General features: G+C 34.7%; 1 protein-coding gene across 1 annotated transcript; it reads right to left on the bottom strand.

Moving 5' to 3' along the window:
* Positions 1 to 1,135: 1,135 nt before the first annotated feature.
* Positions 1,136 to 2,251, bottom strand: LOC113557996 (zinc finger protein 525-like). The gene is made up of 2 exons (XM_026963529.1): positions 2,113 to 2,251; positions 1,136 to 1,716 (listed from the first exon to the last, which is right to left on the bottom strand). Exons 1-2 carry the CDS (start codon positions 2,249 to 2,251, stop codon positions 1,136 to 1,138), a joined length of 720 nt encoding a protein of 239 aa, XP_026819330.1.
* Positions 2,252 to 16,052: the final 13,801 nt, after the last annotated feature.

The raw sequence follows: 16,052 nt of genomic DNA, 5'->3' as shown, positions 1-16,052 counted from the left end.
TAATGATGCGAGCGTCCGGATGCCTGTCATGGCGCTGTCGATCGTAGCGCAAGTTTGCTAACCGACAAATACACTTGCCGCCATAATGTCGTCTAACGTCTGGTCGTGCATATCGATCAATAAAGTGGTGATCGCGCGGTGTCACCTCAATATGATATACATTTTACTATTTTTAAAACTAATTTGTTATAAATTTGTTTTTCTTAAGATTAGTCACGATCCATATGACCTAACTATAGAAGTCAATAAACAAAACACACGAGAATTGTAATAAAAAGAATACTAAAAGTAATCATAAAATTGTGGTTTTATCAGTTAACTTAATTGATAATTTATTTATTGGATTGTACGAGGAATATTAATGTTTTTATAAATTCCCCAAAAGCCATGTATTTGTGTAAGTTCAATGAAAAATGAGGAAATATTTGAAAAATGTTGCTCACGGGAAACTGTGAAGTATATATGATACTTTTAATAAAGATACTTCGTATCTTTTGTTGTTTGGTATTTTTTATTTAATCTCTTTTTTTTACCTTGGTCCTTATTCTTTCTGTAACCAGACATGTGATTTCCTTATTTTTATGATGGGTTGGTCGGGGTATCTTATAATTTGATGTATTTGATGGACTGGATTTTTTTTGAACATTATTTCAAATTGTGTCTCTTCTGTTTTTTCCGATTTCATCTTGTTCATCTAATGTTCTACCAATTATAACATAATAAACCATTTTGAGTGTTGTGTGTTACAATACATCTTCAGGATTCTCCCAATCTTTCGGTTGTATCGCTCAACTGGGTATGACTGTGAATGGTAGATTGTTAAGAATGCTACCGTTTTGTTGAACATTGAAATTTTTTCTCGTTATTTTTTATTTGCAAATTGCGTACCGTTATTAGTAAGAATTGACTCAGGTTTTTCAATCTCTTTTATATAATTATTTTTAATTGTACTAAGTATAGCTTTGGTTGTCGTTCTTTTTAATGTGTATTATTTTATAAATTTTGAAAATGTGTCCAATATTGCTAATATATAATGTACCCCACATCTTCCTGTCAGCAGATCTACTGACACATTTTCTAGAATGAAGAAATATAATATATATATAATAAATATAATAAAAAAAAAACCATAAGGCTAGAAGAAACTTTCATCGCAAGGGTCGCATTGAAATGGCTTTACATTATTATGTACGTTCATGTGGTATGTTAAATTTCTGATACAGGACAGTGTTGTTTCGCATTCAGGACAAATGAATGTTTGTTTGTTTGTTCTTGTTGTGTTTAATGTTCCAATGATTTTTAAGATTGATTTTTTCAATGTAGTGCGCATCACAATCGGGACATTTGAATCTTTTTTCCCTGTGTGTATTTGTGTGTGCTGAACTAATGTGCTTTTTTTATTATAAGCCGCAGGGCAATAACTGCATTGATGCTTCAATGTTAAATGTACATGGTAAACGTGACGCTTCAACCAAGATCTGTGCCGGAACCATTTTCCACATTCAATACATTTGTGCTGTTCATCGGTGCCTGTATCACCATCATCATCTCCGTCATCATCATTGTTGTTGCCATCATCATCAGTGTCTTCAGCATAATCGGTTTCACTTGATTCATCCCCGAGGTTTGCGTCACTAACCCATTCATCATCACCCAATTTCTGGGCCGGTATTGTAGGTGTACCTAACCTTAATTTTGTCAGTGAATGATCAGCTGCTGAAATTATTTAACAATTGACTTAACTATTTTAAGAATTGTATAAAGAAATAAAAAAATAATTGGATATAATGTCTGCATTATAATAGACAATATAGATGTACCTTACTTTAATCGGTAATGTCCTCGTTAGCAGCTGTAGTGCGATGAGGCGGTGTGGTGGACGACTCAGGTCAGTATATATAAAACATAATAAACAAGTGTATTAACTCCAATGGAGAGCACTTTGAAGGACATAAAATGTTTTTTTGTAAAAAAATTAAATAAATAATTTTGTACAAAAATAGTTCGGTTACTTTTGGGTACTTTTGCGTATGTATAAATGTATTCTATACTTATTTAATTTGGTTTGCGTTTAGATGATATCGATCAAATGCTAGCTTAAAAATAAAATACGTTGCAAATGCATATGACTCTGAGCACAGTTGGTCGGTATTCTGACTGCTGATCGTCTTAAAAAGCGCTGCAAGGCACACACGCTTGACGTAGGGGCGTACATAAGAGTTACCAACCTCCCGCCAACTGTGCTGGCCATTTCTGTGTATTATGTAGAGCGTGGGTCTGACTGGTGATGCGCACCGGTTACAAGCATGCTCAATCGAACTTATTAGCTATAGCTCCTTCGGGATACACAGGACAACCCAATCTTCAACCAGTCATTAGACTACCACCGATCTCATTGCCAGAATTCAGCTGAGACTGTCAAAAATGGCTAAATTACCGGGACACATTCAAGGCACTTGTTCATAATAATGAACATATGCCTACGGTTGAAAAACTTTACCATCTTAAAGCTACGCTAAGGGGTGAGGCAAATAAATACTTGCTTGGGAACAGCTATGTGAACGGTATGACAATCACCGCTAAATCGTCGGAGTCCACATTAAGAGACTGTGCCAGCATGTCACCAATATCAAGGGTATCGACAATCAGTTTAAGGAGCCACCAGAACAGTATAAATGGTCACTTACGAGCTTTGAAGGCCCTTGGACTTCCGGTGGAACATTGGGACATCCTGATCGTCCATATTATGGGAGGAAAACTGGACATCGAATCTCATCGTTTATGGAAAACTAGCCGCATTAGTACCTTACTTCCTACATTGGAGGATTATTTAACTTTCCTCAATCAACGGTGCCTGACCCTTTAGGCAATCGAAATAAAATCCCATGGCAGCATTGTGTCGCTCCCAAAACAATGTGCAACTAACTCCCAACAGTTGATACCAAAAAAGAGATTCTACGCCACCGCAATTGCAACAGAAGACAAATCAGTGTCAACATGTACCATATGCAACGGCAAACACTCACTACACACATGCAAGCAGTTTTTGGAAATGACCTTGGTAGATCGAAGACAACATGCACTTAAGAACAGGTTGTGCTATACTGTCTACACTCGGGACACATGGTGAACCAATACTTAGGTGGAGCTTACAGGACTTGCCGAGGAAGACACCACACGCTCTTGCATCCGAAAACGGTTCAGGCTGCAATAGCCATGGAACCCGTTGAAAAACAACAATAGTAACTACAACAGACTTCGCTGCTCCTATCAACCGCAGTCGTTCTCGCCACCAGCCCATGTGGTTCAATCCATTCAGTACGCACATTACTTGATTCTAGGTCACAATGCCATTTTATGACTTCGCAGCTTGCCAAACGCCTACACTTATAAGGGAGAATATCTTCCACGTCTATTATCGGAATAACACAGTCAACTTGTCAATCAACTTGCAGTGTCCTATGCCCAAATTAAATCTTGCATCGACGCCTTTTACATGACCCTAGAGTTAATCGTAATCCCCAAAATCATTGGAGTATTACCAAAATCATCCTCTTCAAAACTGATACAGATACTAGGAGACATACCCCTAGCTGATCCTCATTTTTGGGAATCCAGAACCGTGGAAATGCTAATCGGCGCCGAAATCTTCTACCAACTGATTCAACTAGGCCAGGCCTTACTGGTACCATCCCACAATTATTGTTACAGAATACTGTACTCGGCTGGATTGCATCCGGCAGAATCAACTAATCCAATGGATCACCGGTTACTTCGGCAATGGCTCACGCCAATGAGATATTGGATTAAACTATCCGCTTCTGGGAATTGGAAGAGGTGAGTCAAGTACAAAAACTCACCGGAATCGAGTCACAATGCGAAAAAACATATAAAACACACACAAGGCGTGGAACGGACGGGCGCTATACGGTACCAATACTAGTAGACTATGAAAAATTGAACAAGATTGGCGACATGCAAGCCATGGTTCAAAAACTATTTTATATCATAGAAAGGCGCATGCAGGACAACCCCAAACTATACACGGAATATACTAAGTTCATGTAGGATTACATTAACCTTGGTCATATGGAGGAAGACAATACAGAACGCCACCCACATCAGCAGGACGTATTCTTGCCGTATCATAGTGTCATAAAGGCTGACAACGAAACTAAGAGTAGTATTCGATGGATCCGCAAGAGGTACCAAGGGTTTATCCTTAAACAGCGCACTTTTGATTGGACCGAGGATTGATTGTTCAGGACGACCTATTTGCGATCACTGCTCGATTCAGGATTCACCGATATGTCTTTACCGGGGACATGGAAAAGATGTATCGGCAAATAAAAATAATGAAATCCTAGACTCACCTTCAAAAAATCTTTTGGAGAGAGAGCCTCCAACAACCATTAAAGATCTTCATATTGCAAAAGGTCACGTACAGCACCTCCTTAGCATCATATTTAGCAACTCGAACCCTCGCTGGATGACGCCCAGGATGACGGAGCTAAGTTGCCACTAGCCACCGGAGTTATCAGCAATTACTTTTACGTGGACGACGTGCTAATCGGTGTTGATACTTTGACAAGGGCTCTAGAACTGCGAGATCAACTGATTAAATTATGTGATGGTGGAAGGTTCAAACTTCGCAAATGGTGCACAAATCATCCCTCCCTCTCTTCTAAATAACCTCCCGCTAAAGGATCTCGCAGAAATTCATAAGTTCACTCACAAAGAGAGCAACAGCTTAACAAAAACATTGGGTACATATTGGCAGCCCCGTAACGATAAACTACACTACACCATGCGATCGTTCAATAACACCAACACTTGGACAAAGAGTAGCATGATTTCTGAAATAGCAAGATTATTCGACCCTCTGGGGCTCATTGGACCAGTTGTAGTTCAGACAAAAATCCTCGTACGTGAACTGTGGCGTAAAAAATTGGTTGGCACACCGAATTACCAGATGATCACCATCGAAAATGGGTAAACTATCACAACCCAAATGGTTCATGTAAACGAAATACGAATACCCCGACGAGTAATCCAGGTGACCGAAGTCACTGATTTTCAATTGCGATGCTTCCGAAGCCGCATATGGAGCCTGTGTCTATATCAGAAACAAGAGCAAGGACAGTGCCATCAGCGGTGAACTATTATGCTCACGCTCCCGTGTAGCACCACTCAAGGATACCACCATACCACGCCTTGAACTCTGCGCTGCTCTACTAGCATCACGTCTTGCAAATAAAAACACCATAGCTTCACCACTCACATTTTCAAAACAAGTGATCTGGAACGACTCTACCATAGCTCTGGCATGGATTAAAAAACCATCAAGGTAGCAACTAGTGGAAGCAGTTTGTAGCAAACAGAGTAACAAAAATTCAAGAGCGCATCATAAATTATTGCTGGTATCACGTGGGGACCAATGAAAACCTAGCCTACCATGTCAGCCGAGGATTAAATCCAAAAAAAATTAAGAAATTTCGACAGATGGTGGCACGGCCCTCCCTGGCTTCAGGCTAGCGAACAGGTATGGCCCAAAACTGGAGTTGCCATGGCTGAAGCAGAGATCCCTGAACGCAGATCTCAGATCACCGTGTGCTTAAAGGTATCTACAGAGCCCAACCTGGAAATGCTGTACAATTAATTAGAAAAACTCCAACGATTAGTCGCATACTGCTTGCGATTTAAATGCAACTGTCGTGCGATAAGCAAACCAATCTATGGAACAATTACTTCGGCCGAGCTTCAAGGCGCATTGAATGTACTCCTAAAACAGGCCCAGAAACGACACTTTCAAGAGGAAATGAACAACTTAGCTTGAGATCAACCCATCCAGACCAGAAGCAAACTGAAGTCGCTGACCCCATTTATTGATGCAATTGGAATCCTACGAGTTGGTGGCTGATTACAGCATGCGGATGTGAGTTATGACGAACGCCATCCCGTTATACACATCGCCGATGATCCATTCACAAGGCTGATAGTCGATTACGAGGATCGGCGATTAATGCATGCAGGGCCGCAACATCTATTGGCTCCGCCGACAACAATGTAATTGATGGGCCCCTTGCCACTGCGAGTGTAAACTCATCTGCAGCATTTCATATCACAGACCTAGATTATGCAGAACTAATGACTATTAGGCACGGCGGAAGAAGGAGCCGAGTCTTAACAAAGGCATACGTAGCACTTTTCGACTGTTTAGTACTCGTGCCATTCATTTGGAGTTGGTATCTGACCTCACCAGCGTAATCTTCTTAGTGGCACTGCGCCGGTTCATATCTCGAAGGGGAAAGCTTATTCAAATACACTCGGACAAAGGACAGATTTCGTTGGTGCAAATAGATTACTTTCCGAGTTCTTGAACGACAGTTCTCTCAGAAAGGGCGTTTAATTGGCGGGCCGTTAACTTCTCTCCCAGAGTCGATCCTGCACAACGAGCCGACAATAAACTGTCCAAGACGCTGATGGGGTCTGGTACAGAGAATGTTCCAGCAATTTTGGTGGCGTTGGCGTCGTGACTATGTGAATTCGCTTCAACCGAATTTCCGAATGGTCTAGGACCATGATTAATTTCAAGGTAAGAGATTAAGTCATCATAAAGGAAGACCATCAATCACCCCTAGAGTGGAGTTTAGGCAGGGTTATCCTACTACATCAGAGAGTGGATGGACTGGTACGAGTCGCCACACTCAAAACAAGGGGCAGCACCGTGAAACGACCTATTACCAGACTAGCAATGCTATTATTATATATGAACCTCAGCCTTAAATCATCGCAGGGGGAATATGTTCTCGCCACTCGAATTATAATTTAATTTGTATTTTGTAATATACTAAACTTAAATTTAAGTTGTGTCATTTTCTTATTACGATTACATTGGGCCGAAGGCCAATAAAATACGTTGCAAATGCATATAACTCGGAGCACAGTTAGTCGGTATTCTGACTGCCGATCGTCTTAAAAAGCGCTGCAAGGCACGCTTGCTTGACGTAGGGGCGTACATAAGATTTACCAACCTCCCGCCAACTGTGCTGGCCTTTTCTGTGTATTATGTAGAGCGTGGGTCTGACTGGTGATGCGCACCGGTTACAAGCATGCTCAATCGAACATATTCTTGATGACCCGCGTGTATTCGGTAACAAAGTATCACTTTATCATGTAATAGTGCTTGCTGTACACATCGATAAGGACAGAAGTGGGCATGGCTACATGGGCAGTACCACTAATCACAGACGACTATGGGCGTTCCTGCGCAACATAGCGACGCAATGGGTTAGGTTAGTTAGAAAACTTTTCGTTTTCTTCCCATCTTGTTCCATGTTTGAGAGTATATACATGTATGTATATATTAAAAAATATATTTTTAATTAAAGCAAATTACATTTAATTTAATAATTTGCATTAATATCGGTGTTGAATTTTTATGGATTAGCGAGAATAATGTCATATGATTCATAAAGCATTTTATTGAAAACTTAAGTAATGAATAGTAACTTTTACTTACCTTAATAGTATTATTTAAAATATACGGAGATACGTAATAAAAAACTAGGTATTAAATCGGTTTCGATTTTGTCAAACAATAAAAAGGCATATATTAGGAACACAGGATATACCATTCACTACACAGTACAAGACATAACGGTAAAATTACATACCTTTCTCAGTTCAAGTATAGCTTAACCAATCGATCGTGACACCCTTTCGCGTTTTCTTAAATTTTTGAATTGTTTTCAAAAAACAAATAAAATATTTTTTTTTTTTTTGTAAATTTGTGTATCTTTATATTGGTGGCTGCTAGTTGCGACCCGCGATAAAATGTTTTTCTTAGCTTAATTTTCCTTCACATTTTGATACACTTAGGAGTTAGGACTATCTGTAGCGCATCAGTAGATAATGTGGGTAGTTTAAAAATTATTTTTCAAATTTTTCAACTAAAATCAGATTATATAAGTGGACCGATACACATATAGAAGAGATGCACAATTGGTTAGGATTAGTTCATTTGTCTGAAGTTGGTATTGGAGTAATTCCCCTATATTTTCTACCAACTTTGGAAAAGTTATGAGTAGAAACCGATTTCAAATTTTGTCTACAATGATCCATTATTCTGACAATGAAACTAATGATAAAAATAATAATTATATAAATTAGGAACAATTGTTGATAATGTAATGGCGAATTCCAATAATTTTTTGAGCCCAAAAGATTTTTTGTGTATAGGTAAATCAATGATTCCTTTTACTGGCAGGCTTTTTTTTTTTAACAATATTTAAAAAAACAAACGCCATAAACATGGTATTAAATTGTTTAAATTGTGCATGCCACCTAATTATACAATAAGTATGAAAGTTTATTCTAGGAAAGAAGCTGTACCAGAAACCAATGTGCCAACAATGACTGTAATAGACTTAATTGAACCTTATTTGGATTTTGGTAGGACACTGATAATTTATAATTGGTATACAAGCGTTGAATTGGCAGAACTACTGGGAAATAGAAATACTTATTGTAATGGAACATTAAAATCAAATCGTAAATCGAACCCTAAAGAAGTGATAAATTATTAATTACAAATGTTTTTCACTAAGGAGCGACTCAAACGTGATGGTTATGAAGTGGAAGGATAAACGAGATATATACATGTGCAGTACAAAAACAACTAATGGAATGGTAGATGTAGTAAAAAGGAATACAATTTCTCAAAAACCAGAAATTATATTAATGTACAATAAAGGAAAAGGCTACATAGACTTGTCTGACCAAAAGGTATCTTATTCAAATCCTTTGTGTAGGTCGATGAAATGATATAGGAAAGTTTTAAATGATTTATTACTTAATACTGGTGTGGTAAATGCTGCATGTTTATTCAATCTAACCACTAACAGCAATATTAGCATTACATCTTTTCGATCTTCCTTAGTCTCAGCTTTAATTATAAAAACAACAATTGTAAATTCTCCATCTGCTATAAGTCATAAACTAGAAAAATGTAGGCGAAGTAGATGTTGTATTTTTTATCAAAATATGAAAGAACTGAATGGAAGGACTTATGCTCAATCACATTCTCTTAAGGTACAAACTAAATGCATTATGTGTAACAAGTATTCGTGTCAAAATTGTTTTTTTAGTTTACACAAGCGCATAACTAAGTAATATGTGAAAAGATTGTATTACATTTCAATACAAGAGTTCCTAAGATAAAAAGTGCTTACTTTAATTGTTTATATTTTAAAAATGTTTAAAAGATTGTTAAGTTTTTTTATTATTATAAACAATGTCCAAGTTGAAAAATTTGTTGTGTTGTTGTTTTAATAAAATGCAGATTTTATTAAGTTTTTTTTGTTGTCATTGTATCTCAAAATTAGGTATTTCATAAAAATTTGTCAAAAATCATTGTCCAGTGCCACGAGTTCCAATTTTGGGTCTCATCACTAAATGAGGAATTATTTCCAATTATATTATAATTAATAATTACATAAAAATTATGAAAAGTTTAAAAGATTTTTAATGAAATTTAGTACCTTGGCAATTTTGTGAAGTTTATTAAATATACCATGGCATTTTATGAAAGTTTTCTGGGACCCACGTTTGGATCTCATGGCAGTCAAGTTGTTAATGATTTAACAAAATAGTCAAAAAAATCAAATTCTTATAACTTTTTACCACAAAAACGTAGTCCTAGTGTCAACAAATAAAGATACTTCATCATTTTTATATTTTTTCCAAATATTTATTATACATACAATATTTTCTTCTCATTCTTTACGAGGCTTGTTAATATTTTTTTGTTTTATACTGTATATTTTTAAGTAAGATTCACTTTGAATATCCAATAAAATATGTATAACTTGGTGAATAGACGGATGAGTTGTAAAAAATTGAGCATTATAGTGGCTATGAAAAGTTTCTAGGCCACTGGTTGTTTTTGCCTTTGTTGAAGGTTCAGTGGCCCATAAAATCGGAAGAAAAGCAACATCAGGTGATATAATTATTCAGTATATAATCAGTAAATTCAAAATTATCGGTAGGGCTATTTTCAATTAAGTACATAAAAGCATCTCCTACATCTTCTGGGGGTAAAAATACAAGTGCGAAAAATTGTTTTAACCAAACACCTAGTTCAAATTTTAAATTATAGTTTTTTAATAAATTATTGTCACTTTGAATTTTTCTGAACCAAGATTGGCCTTGATGAAATCTACAGGCCATAATTTTGCAGTTTGGAAAAAATGTTTAACAGCGCTGTAAGCACTTTTTTCAAAATGAAAATGAAAATTTGAATGCTTTAATGAATTTTGTATATCTATGTTAATAAATCTTAAACATAAATTAATAATTATGTGCCACATTTAAAAAAAAAATAACAAAAATATATCATATTCTCTCAGCAGACATTATCATACAGATTATTATGTTTTTCAAACTATAGTATCATATTCGTTTTGGCCGACTGTCGCTATTCGAGTCCTATTGCTCGTTGTCACCAATAGACGTCACCAATTAATATTTTTGAAAAATGTGTATCATTTAATTGTATGTATTAACCAAATAAACAATTTAAAAAAAAATAGTGATTTTAATAATACACAGAAAAATAATACAAGAATTAGATTTAAACATTTTTCTTTTATCTGCATAAAACCAGAATATTATAGATTATACCTATCGTCTACTCTTTTTCTGTCGATAGATGATGGATATTAATCTAAATAAACTAGTGATAATTATTTTAATTTAGTTCTGTCAAATTTTTTTATAATTGTATTTACTTTTCTTTAATTTACTCTAGTGATTAGTATACATCACAAGACAATCACGACTTTGTGAACTGCAACGAGGTAGTTATTGGTATAATTTAATAATTTATTATTATTAATCGAAAATAATGTAGTATGATTTTCAATTGACTAATGCAAATCACGAATTGTACCTATATTATGTAAATTTCTTCATCCGATCGTCGCTATAGGGGCTCTATTGTTCATCACCGTGAGGGTTGTTTAACATGGCCCAATACAAGTGCCATTGGTTATTCATCCATATCTCTAATTCGGATGGCTTACTAATCCCGCATTGATTTGGTGGCGGCAATGATACTGGACCGTCCTCGTTTACTGGCTGATGAACTGCAGCTTCTATGACGTTCATAGTCATCGTTGGTGTAACGCGAATACCGTTCCTCATCATCGTCGGTACAGTGCGGATACCGTTCTTCGGCATCGACGGCACTGTGTGAATACTATTCCTCGGCATCGGCGGTACAGTACGGATATTGTTCTTCATCTTTAATGGTCTAATGCAGGTCACAGTATTCGTATTCAACGATGTCAACCTATCGGTTAACGACTGTTGTATCGTCTGCATCGCATCATGATAGTCTACGGACGACATTAAAATATTATCATAATATACAAAATATATACAGAACGATTCATGGTCGATCATATTAAAGGCATTTTTTTATCTTTAATAGGTACTTAATGAATTTATTAAAATTATGATTTTTGCAATTTTTAAATATACTCAAGGACTATGTATTCAATTATCTCATTGTATATTATCATTTAATGGGTGTCCAATAGTTATATACTAACGTCTTTTATCAAGTGAGAACCTACATTTTTAACTGTAAATTATTAAATTGATGAATTTTTTATGTACCTATCCAAATCAAAAGTATACAATTAACTTACGAGTAAACAAAATTAAATATGCGTACCTATACCTACTATATGTTTAGATATAATATATAATATAGTAACTATTTTTACAAATTATAAAATGTTGATAAATATTAACTAATAAATTTATATAATCGTATATTCCAAAACAATTACATAGAGTTAATTATTAAATAAAACTATTCGTTCAAACAATGATTATGATTGTTCAAAGAAATTGGTGCATCTTATGTTGTTTAAACTAGAACTTTCCAGTTTCAACCATATACCCATTTTGTCTAAAAATATTTCAGTAATTCTAAAATAACTTTGAAACAAAAATCCATCACAAATCCATCGACAAGTGAAATTTTAGTAACTTTTTTTTTTTAACTTTTATTTATAATACATACAATCTATAAATACATTTTATAATAAGCATGTTTGAGGAATTACGTTTAATGACATGATTGACTTGATGAAGAAATCACCCAGCGGCAACACTTACTGACAAGAGGGTCAGAATTATTTTAGGTCACGGTTCCAGCTACGCTTTAACCTTCTAGATGGGTTACCAGGAATGGACTCAGAGTTTAGAGCAAGGATTAGGGGGTTAGATTGGTTTGTAAGGCGGGCACGGAAAAGTTTGTAGGAGTTTTTGGCTTCTTCTTTGACTGTGGGTATTTTTAAGTCTGAATGTAAGGTATGATTTGAAACATATGGAGGGGCGCATGTAATCATGTGAAGTGAGGTTGATTGGAATGTTTGGATTTTATAAATATTTGATTTTTTTGCTGATCCCCATAGTTGGATACCATATAACCAAATTGGTTTAAGGAGGGTCTTGTATAGTAGCAATTTTGTGTTAAGGTTAATTTTTGATTGTTTCCCTATAAGTGGAAAGAGTGCTCTTCGTCTGGCATTTAGTATGAGCCGTTTTTGTTTAATATGTGTGGCCCTGGTGAGTCTTTTGTCTAGAGTCATTCCCAAATATTTAACGTTAGAGGAAGGAGGAATGACTTTATTGTTTAAGTAAACTGGGGGTACTGTGCTTTGTTTGAGAGTGAAGGTAATGTGAGATGATTTTTCGTTATTTATTTTTATTTTCCATTTGGAATACCAGTCTGCTAGTAAGTTTAGATGATTTTGTAGGTGTTGTCTAGCAAGGTGTGGATTTTTTTCTGAAATGTATATAACTTTGTCGTCAGCGAAGTCGGCTACCGAAATATGAGAGGTGGTTGGTTGATTGGCTGTGTATATGTTGAATTGTATTGGGGAAGAGATGGCACCTTGGGGAACATCAGCTAGGATTGGGGCCAAGTTTGAAATTTCAGAACTAACTTTGGTGGCAAAGAATCTGTTTTCAAGATATGATTTAAAAAATAAGTAGTAGGATGGTGGTAGAATTTTTTTTAGTTTGTGTAGAAGACCGGGGTGCCAAACTCTATCAAACGCTTGGGCAACGTCGAGTAGAATAGCTGAGCAGTATGATTTGTTTTCTAGGGAGTAAGCGATTGAGTCGGTTAGGCGGTGTATCTGATGGATAGTGGAATGTTTATTTTGAAATCCAAATTGTGTGTGGGGAATGATTTGGTTGTCATTAATGATCTTGGATATTCTTTTTAAGAACATTTTTTCACATAGTTTCGCGAAAAATGGTAGTAAGCTTATTGGGCGATATGATGACGGATTATCTGGAGGTTTTCCAGGTTTGGGAATTAAAATAATGAGTGATATTTTCCATTGAATAGGGAAGTATGAGAGCCTCATGATGGATTTTAAAATATGGGTTAGGTGAATTAATGCAGTCTTTGGCAGTTGGCGAGCTACTTCAACTGTGATGAAGTCTATTCCAGGTGTTTTTTTAAGTGGAAAAGTATTAATAAAGTGCAGGACCTCAGCTGGTGAAAAAGATTTGGGGGCTTTTAGTAACTAATCATAAAGTTTTCCAACATTTTTTGGAGATAGCGATTGAATAGAAATCATAACTATACGGCCTATAGAGACAACGGATGGACTACCAAACTTCAGAATGAATATAATTGATTTCAATATTTGTGTAGACGGAAATATGCCTTGCATCAAACAAATTTGCGAATAAAGATAATTTTAGAAGTGTAGAAGTATACAGTAAAGCTTCGATAGTCCGGTTGAATTCAGACCGAGCATTGTCTGGATTAATGATTCATCCGGATTACTGGAAGTTTTTGAATAACCTATTCAAATGACTATGGGCCAGTTGTACCGTTGCGTGGTTAAACATTAATTAACTAATCGGTAATCAAATATTAATCCTTGATTAAATATCCTAGTGTTGTATACGTTGTACGCGCCGTTGGCAATTTCTCGGATTTATTGGAACTCTGTTCACCCAAAAATAATCTTTCGCTTTTCTCTCAAAAAATATTATAGTACTTTTTGACGATATTTTTATAATACACACTTTGTGAATCACTTTATTATTTATTTGTGTAGATTAGTTTATACAGCCATTTAGCATTACCACCATAACATTTTTATTTCCGGCACCTTTATATTTATTTCACTTTAAATTACAAAAATAGGTAAATTAATAGGTGGGTAATAAAAATGACTAAATTAATTTTTTCTATAACAATATTTCACCGGATTATCGGGAGTTCGGACTATCGAGGCTCTACTGTATCACTAGTGATCGGAGAACAATGGGAGGGGGCAGATCCAAAAGAATGATTTCGTGGTTATCAAGTTTAAGTGGATATTACACGTCTATAATTAATTTGTTAAAATCTACGAAAAAATCACTTGATCAGTTGAGCTATCTCTATAGTTCTGGTTAAGAAATCAAAATGTTACCATGCATTGACAACAAAAAACTTATTCATTGTGAAGTATAAAGTTTTTTTTCAAGTTAATTAGGTACCTAAATATAAACAAATAAGTTAATGTATATATTTAAATAATATGGTTTAATGTCGATTCTCAAATCTTGAGAATAATCTACAATCAAATTGACTATTTTAACTTATTTCTATTCTCGATGTCTATGCTATTGATTAATATGTAATTATTACCTACTAAATAATAATAATTACTTATTTTGATAAAATGTAAAATTTAGGATATGAAGATTTGACATTAAGTAGGCACAAGGTTATATTTAAATCATACCAATGTTACTGTTTATAAACCTATAAAAAGTCTATCAGTATTTTTAAGCATTTATCGAGTAATTATTTTTATCAATATTTTTATTTAATAGTCTCAACATTTTAAAAGTAATTATTTTTGATATTTGTTAATTTCAAACGAAATATTAAATTGATGTATGGTATTTTAAATTTTTATTTTTATATTATACATCTTATATATATAATTCCACTGTACGTGTGTATGCCACTGAACTCCTCCTTAACGGCTGGACCGATTTGAATGAATTTTTTGTATGCGTTTCGATGACGCCCTGGATGGTTTGGATTCACAAATCAGCCGGATAATGTTAATTATTACCTACCTCTACGTTGCTTAAGAAATCTCTGAACAAAATTTCAAGTTTATTTTTATTTTTTTTTTTTATTTTTAGTATCCTATACTAAAAATATAAAAAAATAGACATATTTAAGTGCATATTTGACATATTTATCAATAAAGATTTTTAGTTTCTATAGAATACTATTAATAAAGTATCTAAATAAAGTACTAAATTAGTAATATATATATATGAATATATTGGTGGAGATGATTTGAATTTTGAATCCTATTATTAATTTTAACACATATATACATAGTACGTTTATTCAACTAAAAATACCGTTTGGGCGAGGATTATTCAACTGTTTTTAACTCGCATATAGGTAATAATTTCACTCGCCCAAACGGTACAAATGATAGTTGCACAAACGGACTATAATGTTTTTGTACGGGGACAGCTAGTATTATATAAATATTAAATACATAGTTATTAAAATATAAAAAAATGGTAACATTTAAAATCCACCACTTTGTAAATCCTACTATTGCAATTTCATTAGGCATTCGAGTGATAACTGATTACCAACTGCTGTAGTGATCGTTGTATAAGACGCTGTAACCGTTAGCCCAATGAGGCTGTTATAAAGTCCAGGTTTTTTTGTAGCCTCTTCAATTTAAAACTCTATTTGCGCCTATGGTTACAGCTAATTGTAACTCTTAACTGAAATTATATTATAACCAAGTTAAAGCCTAAAGAAAATTAACTTTTAACTATCTATTTAAAGTCTATACTTTCGAATGAATAATCATTTAAACAAAAATGATGGAAATGTAATACTTATTATTTTTATCGTTGACTCCTAAAACCAAACACTTTTGTTAAAATACATGAAAAACCAAACACATTTAAGAGATTAAAAC

The sequence above is a fragment of the Rhopalosiphum maidis genome, chromosome 3 (assembly GCF_003676215.2).
Source record: "Rhopalosiphum maidis isolate BTI-1 chromosome 3, ASM367621v3, whole genome shotgun sequence".
NCBI classification, from domain to species: Eukaryota; Metazoa; Arthropoda; class Insecta; order Hemiptera; family Aphididae; genus Rhopalosiphum; species Rhopalosiphum maidis.
The sequence above is the reverse complement of the archived record's forward strand: the minus strand, read 5'-3'. Positions and strand labels throughout refer to the sequence as shown.

Excerpts from the sequence above, each read along its gene's own strand:
- LOC113557996 (XM_026963529.1), bottom strand. The coding sequence starts at position 2,251 with ATGGCCAGCACAGTTGGCGGGAGGTTGGTAACTCTTATGTACGCCCCT. Across the intron at positions 1,717-2,112 it reads GAGTCATATGCATTTGCAAC|CAGCTGATCATTCACTGACA; the intron begins GTATTTTATTTT and ends AAATAATTTCAG.